Genomic DNA, 15,149 nt, shown 5'->3' with positions numbered 1-15,149 from the left:
GAATAAAAAAAGTTCATAGACCAAAATAGAATTTGAACCAAATTATTGTTAACCAATATTACATAAAATTTTGGATATATTACTGTATTACGTACGTTGTTGCTTCGAATATGTAACTTTATTTAAATAATATATAGATCGTTTCTTTGGCCTTTGGGGGTGCTATATTGCATATGAATATCCCAAAAGAATTAGAAAAGAAAATGAAGAAGAAGGAAAGGGTCACATTTGTTGAAGAAGTAATTAAATTCCATCCAAAAATGCTTTGAAAAGCGCCAAAGATGTCTTGGGTTGAGTCTCTGGAGCCAAGTGAGAAGCTCCTCTTACGGTTGCGAAGGATAGAAACTTACCATAAGCTTCACTCCACCCACCAGCCTATCAAATCACCCCGTAAACACAATCAACTATCATTATTTTCAAATATAATTACTCCAAATCCTAACGGTAGAACTCATAATTAAGTATATAGTAATATTTTTAAAATCACAAATATTTACGGATAAAATAAACTTTTACTTTCTATAGACCATAGATTATCTAACTTTTACTTTCTACCGACGATACATTTAGATAATTATAGTTCATTGTAGCCGTTTATATAAATATTTTCATCCGTTTGATTGAAAACACATTTTTTTCAAAAAATCAATGTTAAAATAAAAAATTTAATGACTCATCTTAGTCCTTTTATTAATTTTAAAATTTTTTAATGGTGGTAAAAATGATATAAAAATATAAATATTCATGTTTTAAAAAAATAATATGAACATTTTTAGAAATAACAATATTTTACCGGCTATAGCAAAATTTTAGATTCTATCAATGATAGTTATTGATAAACTGGTTAAACTTTTACTAGTATTTAAAAATTTTGCTATATGATGTAAATACCTTATAAAATTGGCTATTTTTGAAAACTTTCCAAAACAATGTTAGAAGAAAAAATTGAATTGTGTTGTTTTTGGAGAATAAAAAAAATATAAGTGCACAAATTTTGTTTCTAAAAATTGAAAACAAGGTAAATAAATTGTAAACTTCCACGTAAATTATCATCAAACGAGCCATGAATACTAACCTGATTGTCCACGACCCAAACTTTGTAAGACATAGTTATATTTAGACCCAATGAGTTTGCTAATAAATTCACCAATGTCCTTGTTCCAGTAAATGAGACGACTGAGTCTTGATCACCACTGTAAACAATATATCAATAGCCTTCAAAATTTACTTATCAATTTCAAAATTTGTATTTATCAAAGTAGTAGATGATGGTCATGAGAAGATGAACCTTTAGTAATAAGGTTATTTTCTCTCTAATTACTAATTAGTAATTAGTACCTGTAAACCAAGACTCGAATGTGAGACTTGACAAGTGAGCCAACGACACCAATCGTAGGTGTAAGCCAGTTCTTAAGATCATAATGCCAATCTCTGCAGATTAATTTATTAGATATTTGATTCTTTAATTTCTAATTAACTTCAAAGATTAATATATATAATTAATTAGTTAACTTACGAATTGTTGCTGTTGCATACACTCCATTGATCGACTCCAATAAGTTTGGCGTGGAGAGCTTTTTGAACATCGTTTCTATTTAAATACTTTGCTATATTTTCTTGTGAACAAACATCTCTGTCAATACCAACCTTTTCCTGATCATCCATCACACACACCTCAACATTTTAGTACTAATTAACAATTTGTATATATATGTGTTTGTGTAAATTGCTAGAGGTAGTTAATTAAGTAATCTCACCTGAGGGTGACTTAGAAGGTGGCGTTGTGAAACAGATTTAGTGATGAAAGAGGAAAGTGGATGAAGGAGAACGGAAGGCTGTGATTTGGCGGTGAGGGAACAAACGTCGCCGATGACATTGTAATCATCTATGAGGGGAGAAAGTTGCTTGGAAACCTCAGAAAAAACGAAGATACAATCTGAAGAAATGAAGCCTTGAAAGATCTCTTGATAAAACCGTGAAGTATTGCATATTGAACTCAAAAGCATATAAGCTGAGTCGGAAATGACGCCGTGTGACCACATAAATTTATCTCTAGCGTTGAAGTCATTCACCAAGTCTAGAAGTGGATTTCCTATCTGCGCCCATAATATACATCCCCTCATTAGAGTTCAAATTCAAATTCCATTCCATTCAAATTAATTAAAAAATAAATTAAGTTAGAAACTACTCGTGTCGAACTTTTTGTTGTAAAAATTGAGCTCTTAAATTTACAACTCTTCGTAAAATTTGAACGTTCCATTTTTACCAAGTTTGAGGCTTCAATTTTGACCCTATATAAAAGATTGAACAGAAAACTCAAGAGCGTAATTGAAATGGGGTCTAATACTATACTCACAGCGATTCCTTTTAGTTTGATATTGGCTTTGGACTTGAGAATGAGCTGGGCTAATTGTGGAACATAGTGTCCTGTCCTCATAGAAGTCAAACATGGTGCAAAATTAGCATAAAAAAGAATACGTTCATTGAATTGATCGATAAGTAATTAACGTGAATAATATTATACTATTGTAAAAGTATTTATCGTTTTTTAAGAGACAGTAAAAACGTAATCAACAAAGAAAATGATATGAACTATAACACCGTAATAGTCTAAGGAAATTTAAGTTAACAGTAATTGATATGACTTTTTATTGTATAGAAACTAATTTAAAGAAATACCTCCGTAGCTCTCTCCAGTAATGTAAAAGTCTGCATTCTTGTACTCGGGAAATTTGACGAACCAATTCTGAAGAAATAGCAGATTGTCTCTTGCTAATCACCAAACCCACATTTCAGATCATTTTAATATCACATCATTTCAATCATTTTATTTTATTTAAACAAACCTATATTACCTGTAATTTTATCGTTAATTTTGGAGTAGAAAGATTTATTAGAAGAATATGAGAATCCAACACCTGCTGGTGACTCCACATATAACATGTTTGCTTCTAAACAAAACCAACAACATCAATGATTCACTAACTCACTAAATCATGCTACTTTATTTGTTGCCATCTACTAAATAATTCAAATATGTCTTGCCTGTGTTCCAACTATACTCATTCTTCACTAGAGTTTCTCCATTAATTTTAAAGGGCCCATGTTCTATGAAAGCTCCAGCTCCAACAGAAGAACACCCAGGACCTACCATTCAGGAAAAAGAAAACCAAACTTTTCAATCAAGCCCTCTATATTGACCATTTAATATTTGATTATTCAACAAATCATGCATTAAACTTGAGATAATTCTTTCCCATTCATCTAATCATAAAAAAAGAACTTTCGCATTGTGATTTTTCAAGAAAAGAAATAACAGAAGAGATCAATTGTACAAGAAGAGATCGAGGTTTGGTGTGATGGGTGAGAGAGGGAAGAACAGAATAGAGAAGAGTCTACAAGTGAGTGAGAGAGATGAGACCAAAAGAGAGAGTGAGAGGAAACGAAAGGCCAATCTATGCGTACAAGATTCCATTTTAATGGTTAAAGTGGATCTGACATGAACAACAATAAGAAAAGTAAGATAAAAAAAAACTTAAAATTTGAGAAGTAAGACATATTTCATTTCCAACTCAAATTTAAGTCATTCATCCACCGAACCAAAAACAGAAAGAAATTACCTCCATTGAGCCACAAGACAAGAGGCTTAGAAGTAGGCTGGGTTTGTGCTTCAACAAAGTAATAAAACAGAGCCCTCCCCTGTTTCTCATCAATCGTAACATACCCACCAAACTGCTTGAAATTTGCCTTACTATCACTTGGTTGGCTTGGCAAGCTTCTAATTTCATCTTCTAAATGAGCACCCAATACACTTGAAAATAATAGTACTGCCACATGAATTACAACCAAACTCACTACACTTAGCTTCTGATCATCCATTTCTTTCTTCTTTCCCCCCCAAAACTGCCAATCGATCACTCCAGTCTCTTTCTCTATTATCTATCTATATAAACACATTTGGCTAGAAATAGATGGAATTTAGAGAAATAATGGCCATTGGTGCACTTCTCACATGGACCAAATCAACACGTAATTGAAAGACTTTTTGAATGATCAATAGTGGTCATGTCTTGCCCCTTGGAAAAGAAGGAGCTTTGTTGGGTGTTGTTCACGGTTGTATTAGTGGAGTTGGAAATGATATTGAAAAAGACCACAAGAGAGCCAAATTTGTGAGCCTACTTTTTAAATAAGAGCGTTATGAAAAGGAAAATCAATAGTATCGTGTATTATAGAGTTTATGTTTTGTCTTCTGCTAGCTTTCTTTTCAATATGCAGTGAGACTATAATGGTCCCATGATTTGGGTTTCTTAGTTAATTATCACTTGGTCTTACACGTTTATTATCACTTTGCAATTCCACACTTTCTTAATTACACCAATTGATCACTCTCTCACTTTCTATTCACTCACGTACACCTTTTTTCCCTCTTCCTTTTTAACTTTATCTGGTGGGAAACAAGTTCGGTTTATTTTATAAAAAGTAATAATTAAACCGGATCTAAATAACTAGACCGAGTCATTCGATATCTGTCGGTTCGAAGCCTTCGAACCGGCTGCTGAAGTGCTGATTGCTTTGGGGTTTTTCTCAGCGTCGATTCTCTCTCTCCCTTCACTGCCGTCAGTCTCTTCCCCACTTGCCTCTCTCACAACTCACACTGCCGTCGATTCTCTCACCCACTGCTTCCGATGGTTTTTTTCACACGCACCTGCTCTCTCTCGTGCCTCATTTCCTGTATTCATGTTTCTTTTAGGGACAACGCTTTTTCTGGGTTTACAATTCTTTTTAGTTTGGGAAACTTGAAATTGTGATTTTATTTGATTAATTTGGTATCCAAACAGGGGATTTGGATTTTGGTGGGTTCTTCTGAAATAATGTAGAGATAATGGGATCATATCCAAACCTCAAATTTTCTGATATTACCTTATTTTTCTTCCTGTTGAAATGACGTTATAGTTAAAAATGCATAGGGGAATTCAGAAATTGTTGGAACTCAGTCACTTAACTGAACTGTGATTGTGTCAGCTCAGGTTATTTGAAAATTTTCGTGTAATTGAAGTTTGCCTGTTGCAATGGAGCTGTTAATTTATGGAGTTATTTAATTATTTATCAAATAAATTTGTTTCCATTGTTAAAAGATCTTGAATCGAAAGTTGTTCATGAAAGGTTTGTTTCAGGAATTTGATTCAGCTTGTTTTGAGTGAATGAGTTGCAGATAATTTCCGGGAGAATGGTGGGAGGAGAAAAGATTTATGGGATGCTTTTGGACAAATAGGAGATGAAAAGTCCAGATTGTCCCTTAAGTTAAAAAAACCCTACAAATCTCAATTTGGTGAATCTCCATCTTCTTCTCGCGCATACGGCAGAAATTCCCCTAAATCAGGCTATCAGCAACCTCACTATTAGATAGACTATGCACGAAAGTGAGGCAAAAACTGGCGGCGGCTTCATTGAACGGAGACAACATCAGAGCTCTGGCCGTTGAACCCTTCGAACGTTTGGGTAGTCACACGCGTGGGGGTCTAAATCGTGTTCACCTTCCGTCGAAGTCGCCGGCGGTCACAGTCAGCCAATCCGAGTGATGGAGAGGGGAAGAAGGAGAAGGTCGATTGAAAATTTAGGGGTTTCTTTAGTGAGGGCATTTACGACATTTCATAAATAATTGCCTCAAAACTCATACATTTTAGAAAGGTATCCTAAAACCCTTAAAACCTCCTAAAATTGTCTTATTTTTGGCAATTTCCCGTTCTTTCTTAAATTTATATTTACTGATTCCTTTTTGTTTTACAGCATTTTCAAATGGAAGTAATGGTAGCATGTTAATGAATTTTGATATAAGAAAGATAGCTATATGGCCAAATCTTTGTTTCATAATCTTCGCAGAGCTCCTCTGCTTTTCAGATCATCATCTCTGAACCAACTGTCTTTCAGGTACTATTCATTCAAGCTTCTTCCATCTTCTTTACTTGAATATCGATGTGTTTTTATTTTGAAGAGCAATTTCCAACCCCCTTTACTTCAATTTTGCACATTACTGATAAATTTCTTTGTTGTTCTGTTTCCTCTCGTTTTTTATGCGTTTATAATTTAACCTGGCCTAGCAGGTTCTAGATTGGAAGATAAAAACTTGTGTTTGATTTTGAAGGAAATAGTTTAGAATCTACAATATGGATTTATTAAATTTTGCTGAGTTTTCTGGTTGAATTCTAATTTGTTTCCATCATATATTTTTCTTGCAGACCTATTCTTGAGATCCCTGACACTGTTTTCTCCCAAATCAAAAAATTTCCTGAAGCCAACATCTCAAAACCTTTGTTGGGATTTAGAAATCTGAGCCATGGTTCTGTGAATCTTGTCGTATCCCAAGGGAAACCAAAGTTTGAAACACATGAAGTAGATCCTCCAAAAAAAGAGAAGTGGAAAACTAAAAAAAAGTTGAAGATGCAGCGAATGAGATTAAAGCAGAAAAGAAAAGCAGCAAATAAGAGAGACCCTCGTCAACTGCGTGTCAAGGGGAAGAAGAAACAGAAATTTCCAAATGCAGCAGAGAGAATCAAGAACAAGCTGGAAAACGTAAGCAAAAAAGAAATGTTTCAGAAATGTTACATGGGTCTATAATGTTAAGGTCTAGTTTATTCAATGTATTTGGGGAAAGTTCGCTCACTTCAAAAGAAAAGATTTTTCTTTTTTTTTTTTTGGGATTAGAGGAGATAGTTTTCAACTTCATCGATGTTGGCAATTTTTCATATGTTATTCAGTTACAGTTGCACATATTTTGTTGCAGGCCAGGATTAAGGAAGCATTGCTGATTGAGAGGTTAAGGCGGTATGAAGTTCCTAAAGTTCAGGGTCCTATGGTGAAACCACACGATCTGACTGGTGAGGAACGATTTTATATAAAGAAAATGGGTCAAAAGAGATCTAATTATGTACCTATTGGAAGAAGAGGAGTTTTTGGAGGTGTGATTCTAAACATGCACATGCATTGGAAGAAACACGAAACTGTTAAAGTTTATTGCAAGCCTTGTAAACCTGGCCAAGTGCATGAGTACGCACAGGAAATTGCAAGATTGAGTGGAGGAATCCCAATACAGATAATCGGTGATGATACTATTATCTTCTATCGAGGGAAGGACTATGTGCAACCAGAAGTTATGTCACCAATTGATACATTATCTAAAAAACGGGTTAGTCTTTAAATTTTCAGTTTTCCTAATGTATTCAGTGAATTTTTGTAAAGTACTTGTCTTTAAATTGGAAATCCGAGTGTTTGGACCAGTGCATCTTTATTTTAGACATTAAAGTGAAGGAGAATGTACAGTAGGATTATTTAGCTTTTTGAGTGTAAAATATGCACATGGGAGTGAGCCGTGTAATTAAGTAACAGTATTGAAGTTAGAGAAGTGTGCAGTTCACCTAAGCAAATATTTTGGGTTTTTGGATTGTTGGAGTGTCAAACACTGGGGAGGGAGAGTACAAGCCTCTTGGAGACTTGGAGAGTTTGTAATTCTTTTCTTCAGTAATGATCCAGATCCAGCGGTTTCATAGATAACAAGTCCAAAATCACAACTGTGCTTTTGTTCTATGTTCTCTGTCCTATCAGAATTTTGTGGTGTAAATGGTTCTATAGCGGCTCTTCTCTGAGCTTTCTTGGGGAAAAAAGAATCAAACAAACAGAGAGGGAAGTTTAGGATTTTGCATCTTGTGAAATTTGATAGAGAGCATTACTGTACAATGATATTGCTAACATTTAACAATAACAGGCAATTCCTATCATGCTGTCAGGTGTGTAGATACCTTGAAGAATAATGCAGTATTCCATTTTCACGTTAAGTCATTTAGTTAGCTTGATTAGAAAACAACGTACTGAAATTAGGCCGTTGTATAGGAAAGCCTTCATTTAACAGCAAATACCCAAATGTTGCGAACTTGGTCTGGTCTCCCGTTATGTTATCGTATTGTTTGCCTTTTGTTATCCTACCTTTGTAGCAATGGACATGTTTAAAACGTCGATGTGAATGTTAAGTGGATTTTTTTTCTTTTTCTTTTTTCGGAAATTGAATATGAATATATCATGTGAACGCCTTCCATCCTTGCAGGCACTGGAAAAGTCCAAATACGAGCAATCCCTCGAGTCTGTACGCCGCTTCATTGCCATTGCTGAGAAGGAACTGGAGCTATATTACAGGCATATTGCACTTTACGGTGATCCAAATGATAGGAACCCATTGTCCATCTTAAACGTTCCATCTGACAACTTGAACTCAGACAAATATCAAATTACTAATATGGAAGACTCTCATTCTGCTGCTCTTTGCCTAGCATCTGATGTTATGAATCAAAGAAATCCCGATTTCTCGGATGACGAATCATTAGATATTGGAGATGGATTTGCAGATGCTTGCTTTTCTACAAGTGAATCAGATTTTGAAAGTGACAAATTAGATGAGTCTGGTGAAGGGAGAATGGAAGTTAGTGTTTCCCAGACGGAAGAGATTTCCTCAACCACAATGAACACATGTTCAGCTTTCCCGAACAAGTGTGAATTTCATAAGCAAGAACTACCGATACACTCATAAAAATTGCATTAGATGGAAGTTTGATTTTTGTTCAACTTCAACAGATGTATGATACTTTGATTCAATGAAAACACGAGTTAATTTGTGTATAAAAGAAATTTTCAAATATCATAATAGCCAACTGCTTCTATAGATTTGACCTTGAATTTCTACCACTTTTAAGTTTCATTAAGTTGGAATTTGATTTTGATATTTAAATCAAATTAAGTTCTGTTTTAGTTTTATCTCAATTTTTTTCTTCGTAAAAGACTTGAATTCTTCACCATACTTTTTTTAAGCAAAGGACTCAAGTAGAAGTCAAATGGTTATCAACGGTTCTGAGATAAGATGTAAGTTTCTTGCTATTTCTATACGGTCAATTAAAATGAAGCCTGGTTTGTCAATTTGGTATCATCTTCGATGACACTTAGGCTATGAAAAGCTGTTTTGATTCAAGAAATGAAAAGAGGAAGTTCTTGTACTATGTAAGATTTGTAGTTCTGGGAAAATAAAAAATGTTTGTTTGAATTTTAACATAATATATAGTTGGTAACTACATTACAATGATATCTTTATAAAAATGTATTACCCAACATACATCTTTGAAATTTCATTACTAAATTTGATGCAAAATGCAAAATACTAACTCTAGTCTTGATGGATCCATTGTCTCACTCCACTCTAACTTATACACAGTCTTGCATTATTCAAAAACCATTCTGCCACGAACAAATGAGCAATCTCACATGTTCAAGCTTCGAAGTGTACACCACTCAACGTTCCCCAGCTGCTCAAACCTCCATTTTGCTAAGAACTTGATCGATGTGAAATCAATACTGCCACAAAAGAAACATTTTCATTGATTGGAAAAGGCTGAGAAAAGGCAACTTCAAACACTACAAAAGAATCTTTACTTTGCTCACAATTACATCAACTATCAAACTATTTAGGTACTTCTAAGTTCCCACATTATGAACAGACATATCAGGAATTTTGAATGCTAAATCTCCACCCACACGCTGAGAGGATATACTTGAAAAGGTAAAACAAAGAGCAGACAATAGAGTAAATGAGGAAAGGTGAAAAACAAAAAGATGGCTAAAATATTGAGAAAGGAAAGGAAGTGTGGCCGAGAATTAGTGAAGAAATGAGGAAAAGGTGAAATGTGAGTAAGTTAAATACCCTTTAGCTACCACGTTTTCCTATTATGAGTTTGTTTCCTTCTTATGTGGAAGAAGGTATCTCCATAAAATATTTTGGGAACATATATATATACCAAGATCGGTGGTTGTTACGGAAGTACGAAGAAATCCGATTCTCGAAAGAATTATACGAACTCGTCTGATCAAGTTGTTCAAGGTGAATGTTTAATGAATATATCATATTGATCTTGACATTGTAGACTGTGTTGTTGATATGTGAATTATGAGAAGATAAGAAATATATTTATATGAAGACCATTGAATTGAGGGATCAATTCACGAAGTCAAGGGGAGTCTGGACTAGTTTTAGAAGAGATTTTTTGTACCTTCAGAGGGAGCCTGAGTTTACTATTAGTTTTCATTATGACTATCTAATGTAACTAGTGAGATAAGTTACATATGATGAATCTCAATAATATTTCTTATCTGAGCAAAGAAACTCTCCAGATGTAGGCCGTATTTGCCGAACTGGGTAACCAAAGTGCACTGTGTTACTTATTTTCAGTGTGTTTTAGTTATTCGTATAGTTAGATACTTGTGATATAGCTAAAGAGTATTTAACTTACTCACTTTTCAATTGGTATCATAACGGGTTCGATATAAAAGGAAACGCTAGGAGAAGTTGTTGTCGCTACAAGACCACCCATATTGGATGGAAAAAACTATTCTTATTGGAAGACTCGCATGACGTCATACCTAAAGTCTCTGGATGCAAAGGCCTGGAAAGCAGTTAAAATTGGATGGAAACCACCTACGGTTACTGTTGATGGTAAGCCTGTGCCAAAACCAGAGGAAGCCTGGACTGATGCAGAGGAGCAGGAATCCTTGAGAAATTCTCGAGCTCTCAATGCCATACATAATGGAGTCGACCTGAACATGTTCAAATTAATCAACTCCCGTGTTACAGCAAAAGACGCATGGAAAAGCCTTGAAGTAGCATTTGAGGGAACATCTAAAGTAAAGACCTCTCGTCTACTGCTGTTGACTACTAAGTTTGAATCACTAAGAATAATGGAAGAAGAAACCATAACTGAGTACAATGTACGGGTTCTGGAAATTGCCAATGATTCTTTGATCTTGGTGAAGGAATTCCAGAAGCAAAGCTAGTCAGGAAAGTCTTACAATCTCTCTCCAGAAGATTAGAAGCACATGATGTCATACTCTCTCTAGATGAATTGTTTGGTTCCTTACTCACATTTGAAATCTCCTTAGCAGATAGAGTAGAAAGTAAATGTAAAGGTGTTTCGTTCCAATCAATTCATGAAGATGAATCCCTTGAGAAAGGAAAAGCACTCTATGGTCAAGTAAATGAGTCCATTGCCATGCTAACAAACCAGTTTTCCAACGTGATCAAGAAAATCAGCAGTTCCAACAATTATGGATCGAATAATCGATTTCAAAACAATTTTAGAAGAAGAGAGTTCCAACAATTTAGTCTCTGACATTTGGTCTATTAAACTCTCTTCTTTTGATTTCAAAATAATGTTTTGGAAAAATAACACTAGAAAAAAAGAATAATTGTGTTGTTTCCAAACTTTTAATTAGAAATGCTTATGAAGAATAAAAAATATATAAGAAATAAGAATAGTTCATTGCCAAAAAATTTATTTCTAAAAATTGAAAACTAAGCAAATAAATTTAAGGGTTACTTTTGAAACTTCGTAGACGAATATAGACACAATCACCCAACCCAAAATCCATAAACCAAATAAACACCAACTCCAAATTATAGGAACTAAATAAAATCGTATTTTAACCATTGTTAACCTATAACTTTGAAAAACAATAAATTTAAACCATGAGGTTGAAAAGGAAAAGTGAAGTATTCAAGTTTAGGATAGAAAAATACCTGAAAATGCAAGACGAAGTTAGGAGTAGATGGGAGCCAAGAGAGGATGCCGTTTCGTTCAGGTGTTTATGTGCAGATTACAATTCTTTCATTTCTTTTTCTTGATTGGCAGGATCACAATTTACAAGACAATGGCCTGTGCATGACATTCAGTAACCTCCATCCTCAACGAACCCCACACTTGACTGCATCTCTCCCACTTTTGCTGCATACTTTCCAAAAATGCCTCTGCCCATGCCTCCTTCGCTCCTCTCATGCTAAGCTCATAAGGCACTGTGAAACTGTTGTTCAAATTTATTTAGTAAGATACTCAATATCTATTTTTCCAACAATCGTATCCCAAAATTTGAACCTTAACTTACCTTAGAAGCTCTTCTAGCTGAGATTCTTTTGTGGAACCGCCTCTCCTGTGGTACAGTAACTCAGTCAGTTGAAAGACCTCTAGAGAAAAATCTTTTAAGTACTTCTTCAATAAGAAGTACTTTTTGAAGAACCATTTTTTCAACAAATACTTTAATCGTGCTTCTTCTATAATTGCTTGAAAGTGAGATTTTTTTGTAAGTTCATTTATATGTTACTTCCAAATTTTCTTTTAATTATTTAACTGAGCCATATGAAATATTGAAAACTGTTTCTACAAATCGGCTAATAGCATTATTCAATATTCCGAAAGTTATTGTAAACTCATTCTAAGAGAATTAGCTAGCGTTTAGTTTAGTTTTTTTCTTTATCTGATAGGTATGCAACAAGTTTGCACAACTCCACTTCATATGATGTTAGAGAAGGAAAGGCTTTATGAAAGAAGAACTGTCAAACAACACGAAAAAAGCATCCATCAGTTGAGTCATTAACGAAATTTAAGGACTGGAATTGGGTTTTAGACATATGAAAAGTTTGTCAGCCAACTAGTTTACTGTTCTTTCGAATTGATTTTGAACCATAAATAGATTTGAATTATGGAAGGGTTATGTCAGTATCTTGAGTATGGTAATCATGCAGAAATGAATATAGATTATTTTTTCCCCTACTTTTACTTTAAGATTGTTTCTTATCATGTTTAGCATTGAAACAATTTTACTTGAATAAACTTTCTAAAATGATCATTTTGCTCGCAGGAAACAAATTAGAAATGGTGTACCTGCTAACTGATAATCTGAAGATGTGAAGAGGCTTAGCAGAAAGATTGTAAGTAGCCTCAGATATGTGCTCCTTATCAAAAAGGTATACAATTGGATAGCCAAGAAGCCATCTGAAGCAAATAAACTCAATTTATAAAAAGAAAGAAATTAAACCATGCTATAAATCACATTGAATGCTCATTTGAATTCCTCTTCGTTCCCTTTTAATAAGAAACATTGGAAAAGAGATATTAAAAGAAAAAGCATAGCAAAACCACCAAGGGTCTTGGGAGAGCTAAACAAGAGGAAATCTACAAAAGAGAGCCTTCTAGTCAAAAGTTATAATTGATTTCTTTACACTTATTTACATTTTAAATTGGTAATTCATTCTCATTGATAGAATCAGAGTTTACAACAGGACATAATGAAACTTCTGAACCCTTAGAGCTAACAAAAAATTGCTCCAACTAGAATTACCTACTCAAGTGCTAAAGCTACAAAAATGCTTCTCCAACTAACTATATGAGAAGAGAGATTTTCCAAAAAGGTCTACTGAAGGATCCAAATTCAATCCCCTAATGTCTCTCTAGTCAGAAGGTGGTTACTTTACATACAGGTAAATTTCCCTCTATATCCACTTCATTCCACAATTTTCCAATAACGTTGACTGCAAAGCTAAAAAATGCCTCTAGGTAGTCTATGAGTCCTATGGAAGCAATGAAGGATAAAGGGGTGCACAAAAGTAAAGAATTACCCATTTAGAGTTGGCAGAGTGATTTCAGTATGCTGCAAAAAGTTACTAAGATCAATGACAGAAGACTGAGAACTAATCCCATGAATAGAGGATCTGATATCCGTTGTGCAGGTTTCCCCAACAGATGGTAATGGGCCACTTTCTGTTTCATCTTGAGAAAACAAAGATGAGAACAACTTTTGAATTGATTTAAGCTGCAAACCCAGTGAACTTTTCTCAGCATCTACTATCATCTGAAGCAAAGAAGACAAAAGGAAATCACCAAAGATGGTAAAATGCAGAACCTCGAAAATTAAAAGATGATAATCAAAGATCACTATGAACCTTGGGAGGGTCCTGTTCAATGTCCACAAGGAGAAGTGTGAATTTGGAATTTAAAGTTGAATGAACATGTTCGGCGAGTCCTTGCACATGTATCAGATATATCATATCTTCCATGACCATTACCTTAAGATTCTCAAATATATGTAATTCCTGCACCGGTTTAAAACATCAATATTATAAAAGTTGCAACACAGGACACTAAGATAGATAAAATGGCCATAAATCTTCAATGACCACTGACCAAACGATTTTAACGATATACAGACATTAAACAACGTAATTTATATTCCAACACAATATGCAAGCAAGAAGTAAGTAATGAACCGTTTGAATCAGTTTCAGAAGTGCACAAAGCCGCTGTTGCAGTTCAGGCATCTTCCCACCATAGTCTATCATCACAACTGGTCTCATTCCAGTACACAAAGCTAAGACATCTGCACCATCAAACAAACCATGATCAAGGGATGATGAATGTATGGATAAAAACCTGTAGCTTATGAAACTTTATGTTCTACTGCAAATGCTTTCCAAACTCGAAAACTTCATATATGCAATAATCAAAATTCAAAACCCATTAGCATGATGAGTTGCAAATTTCGAATAAACCATAAAATGAAACGGAGGTTGCCAAAACGAGGATATTAGGAAACAACTAAGGAATTGAAAAGGTGAAAAGTTGAGGGGAAAGAAGAAAGGTAAGAGAAATTGACCTAATTGGAGACGACGCTTGGCTGGAAATTTGAGACGCCATTTGATTTGAGAAAGAGAAGAGTCCAACACCTTCAGTGCTTCCTCCATTTCTCTTGCCTCCATCTTTCTTTCTCATTCATTCATATTATTTTTTGATTTTCTTTTAAACTAAAGAAATAAACTTTAAGTTCAGACTATTTTCATCATTTGCAATAAATAAATAAATAAATAAATAAATAAATAAATAAATATATATATATATATAATATTATTGACATTTTTAAAAATAGCAAATAAATTAAAATATTTACGAGTTATGCCTAATTTTTGGATTCTAACAATGTCACTTGTACATTTTTATCTGAGTGACTGTCAATATCTATTAGGGATAGAATCTGAAAATTTTCTATATGTAATAAATATTTTATCAAATTTGTTATTTTTTTAACAATTTTTTTATTATAAATATTATTAAATAGATGAACCTACGTGGTAACAAAATGTAGTTTTTTTACCTTTCACAATTTTTTTATAAATAGAGATATTTGATAGGTTTTGTATTATATACCCTTAGTAAAAGTTCAAAAGAAGTCGGAGATTGCATAGATTTTAGAAGAATTTTTCTATTTTCATTCTTTCTTATTTTTTATTTTATTTT

At 34.0% G+C, this 15,149-nt stretch overlaps 3 protein-coding genes across 4 annotated transcripts; 1 reads left to right on the top strand and 2 right to left on the bottom strand.

Annotated features, from left to right (window-relative positions):
* LOC101209020 (serine carboxypeptidase-like 45) lies at positions 1-4,106 on the bottom strand. Its single transcript, XM_004136629.3, has 10 exons — positions 3,621-4,106; positions 3,046-3,147; positions 2,856-2,951; positions 2,680-2,772; positions 2,357-2,427; positions 1,758-2,096; positions 1,517-1,653; positions 1,339-1,431; positions 1,076-1,193; positions 1-375 (listed from the first exon to the last, which is right to left on the bottom strand). The coding sequence occupies exons 1-10, from the start codon at positions 3,877-3,879 to the stop codon at positions 244-246; spliced, it is 1,440 nt and encodes a 479-aa protein (XP_004136677.1). The 5' UTR covers positions 3,880-4,106; the 3' UTR covers positions 1-243.
* Positions 4,107-4,545: 439 nt separating this feature from the next.
* LOC101208777 (uncharacterized CRM domain-containing protein At3g25440, chloroplastic) lies at positions 4,546-8,721 on the top strand. The gene is made up of 5 exons (XM_004136628.3): positions 4,546-5,688; positions 5,788-5,928; positions 6,237-6,570; positions 6,782-7,183; positions 8,096-8,721. The coding sequence occupies exons 2-5, from the start codon at positions 5,849-5,851 to the stop codon at positions 8,573-8,575; spliced, it is 1,296 nt and encodes a 431-aa protein (XP_004136676.1). The 5' UTR covers positions 4,546-5,688; positions 5,788-5,848; the 3' UTR covers positions 8,576-8,721.
* Positions 8,722-9,045: 324 nt separating this feature from the next.
* Positions 9,046-14,672, bottom strand: LOC101208537. 2 transcript variants are annotated; one of them, XM_031881925.1, is made up of 9 exons: positions 14,512-14,672; positions 14,126-14,235; positions 13,802-13,951; positions 13,478-13,710; positions 12,744-12,854; positions 11,968-12,012; positions 11,606-11,886; positions 10,453-10,626; positions 9,046-9,390 (listed from the first exon to the last, which is right to left on the bottom strand). In XM_031881925.1, exons 1-7 carry the CDS (start codon positions 14,612-14,614, stop codon positions 11,727-11,729), a joined length of 912 nt encoding a protein of 303 aa, XP_031737785.1. In that variant the 5' UTR covers positions 14,615-14,672; the 3' UTR covers positions 9,046-9,390; positions 10,453-10,626; positions 11,606-11,726. The 2 variants fall into 2 exon arrangements, with proteins under 2 accessions (XP_031737785.1, XP_004136675.1); XM_004136627.3 differs by lacking the exon at positions 10,453-10,626.
* Positions 14,673-15,149: the final 477 nt, after the last annotated feature.

Source organism: Cucumis sativus, chromosome 3 (genome assembly GCF_000004075.3).
Source record: "Cucumis sativus cultivar 9930 chromosome 3, Cucumber_9930_V3, whole genome shotgun sequence".
Classification (NCBI taxonomy): domain Eukaryota; kingdom Viridiplantae; phylum Streptophyta; class Magnoliopsida; order Cucurbitales; family Cucurbitaceae; genus Cucumis; species Cucumis sativus.
The sequence above is the reverse complement of the archived record's forward strand: the minus strand, read 5'-3'. Positions and strand labels throughout refer to the sequence as shown.

Coding starts and splice junctions, on each gene's coding strand:
- LOC101209020 (XM_004136629.3), bottom strand. CDS start 3,879: ATGGATGATCAGAAGCTAAGTGTAGTGAGTTTGGTTGTAATTCATGTG. Junction 2,773..2,855: donor AATTAACGATAAAATTACAG/GTAATATAGGTT, acceptor TTTGGTGATTAG/CAAGAGACAATCTGCTATTT. Junction 2,428..2,679: donor TACTGGAGAGAGCTACGGAG/GTATTTCTTTAA, acceptor CTATGAGGACAG/GACACTATGTTCCACAATTA.
- LOC101208777 (XM_004136628.3), top strand. CDS start 5,849: ATGGCCAAATCTTTGTTTCATAATCTTCGCAGAGCTCCTCTGCTTTTC. Junction 5,929..6,236: donor CTGAACCAACTGTCTTTCAG/GTACTATTCATT, acceptor TTTTTCTTGCAG/ACCTATTCTTGAGATCCCTG. Junction 7,184..8,095: donor ATACATTATCTAAAAAACGG/GTTAGTCTTTAA, acceptor CCATCCTTGCAG/GCACTGGAAAAGTCCAAATA.
- LOC101208537 (XM_031881925.1), bottom strand. CDS start 14,614: ATGGAGGCAAGAGAAATGGAGGAAGCACTGAAGGTGTTGGACTCTTCT. Junction 13,952..14,125: donor TTCTGAAACTGATTCAAACG/GTTCATTACTTA, acceptor AAACCGGTGCAG/GAATTACATATATTTGAGAA. Junction 12,855..13,477: donor ACTCTGCCAACTCTAAATGG/GTAATTCTTTAC, acceptor TATTTGCTTCAG/ATGGCTTCTTGGCTATCCAA.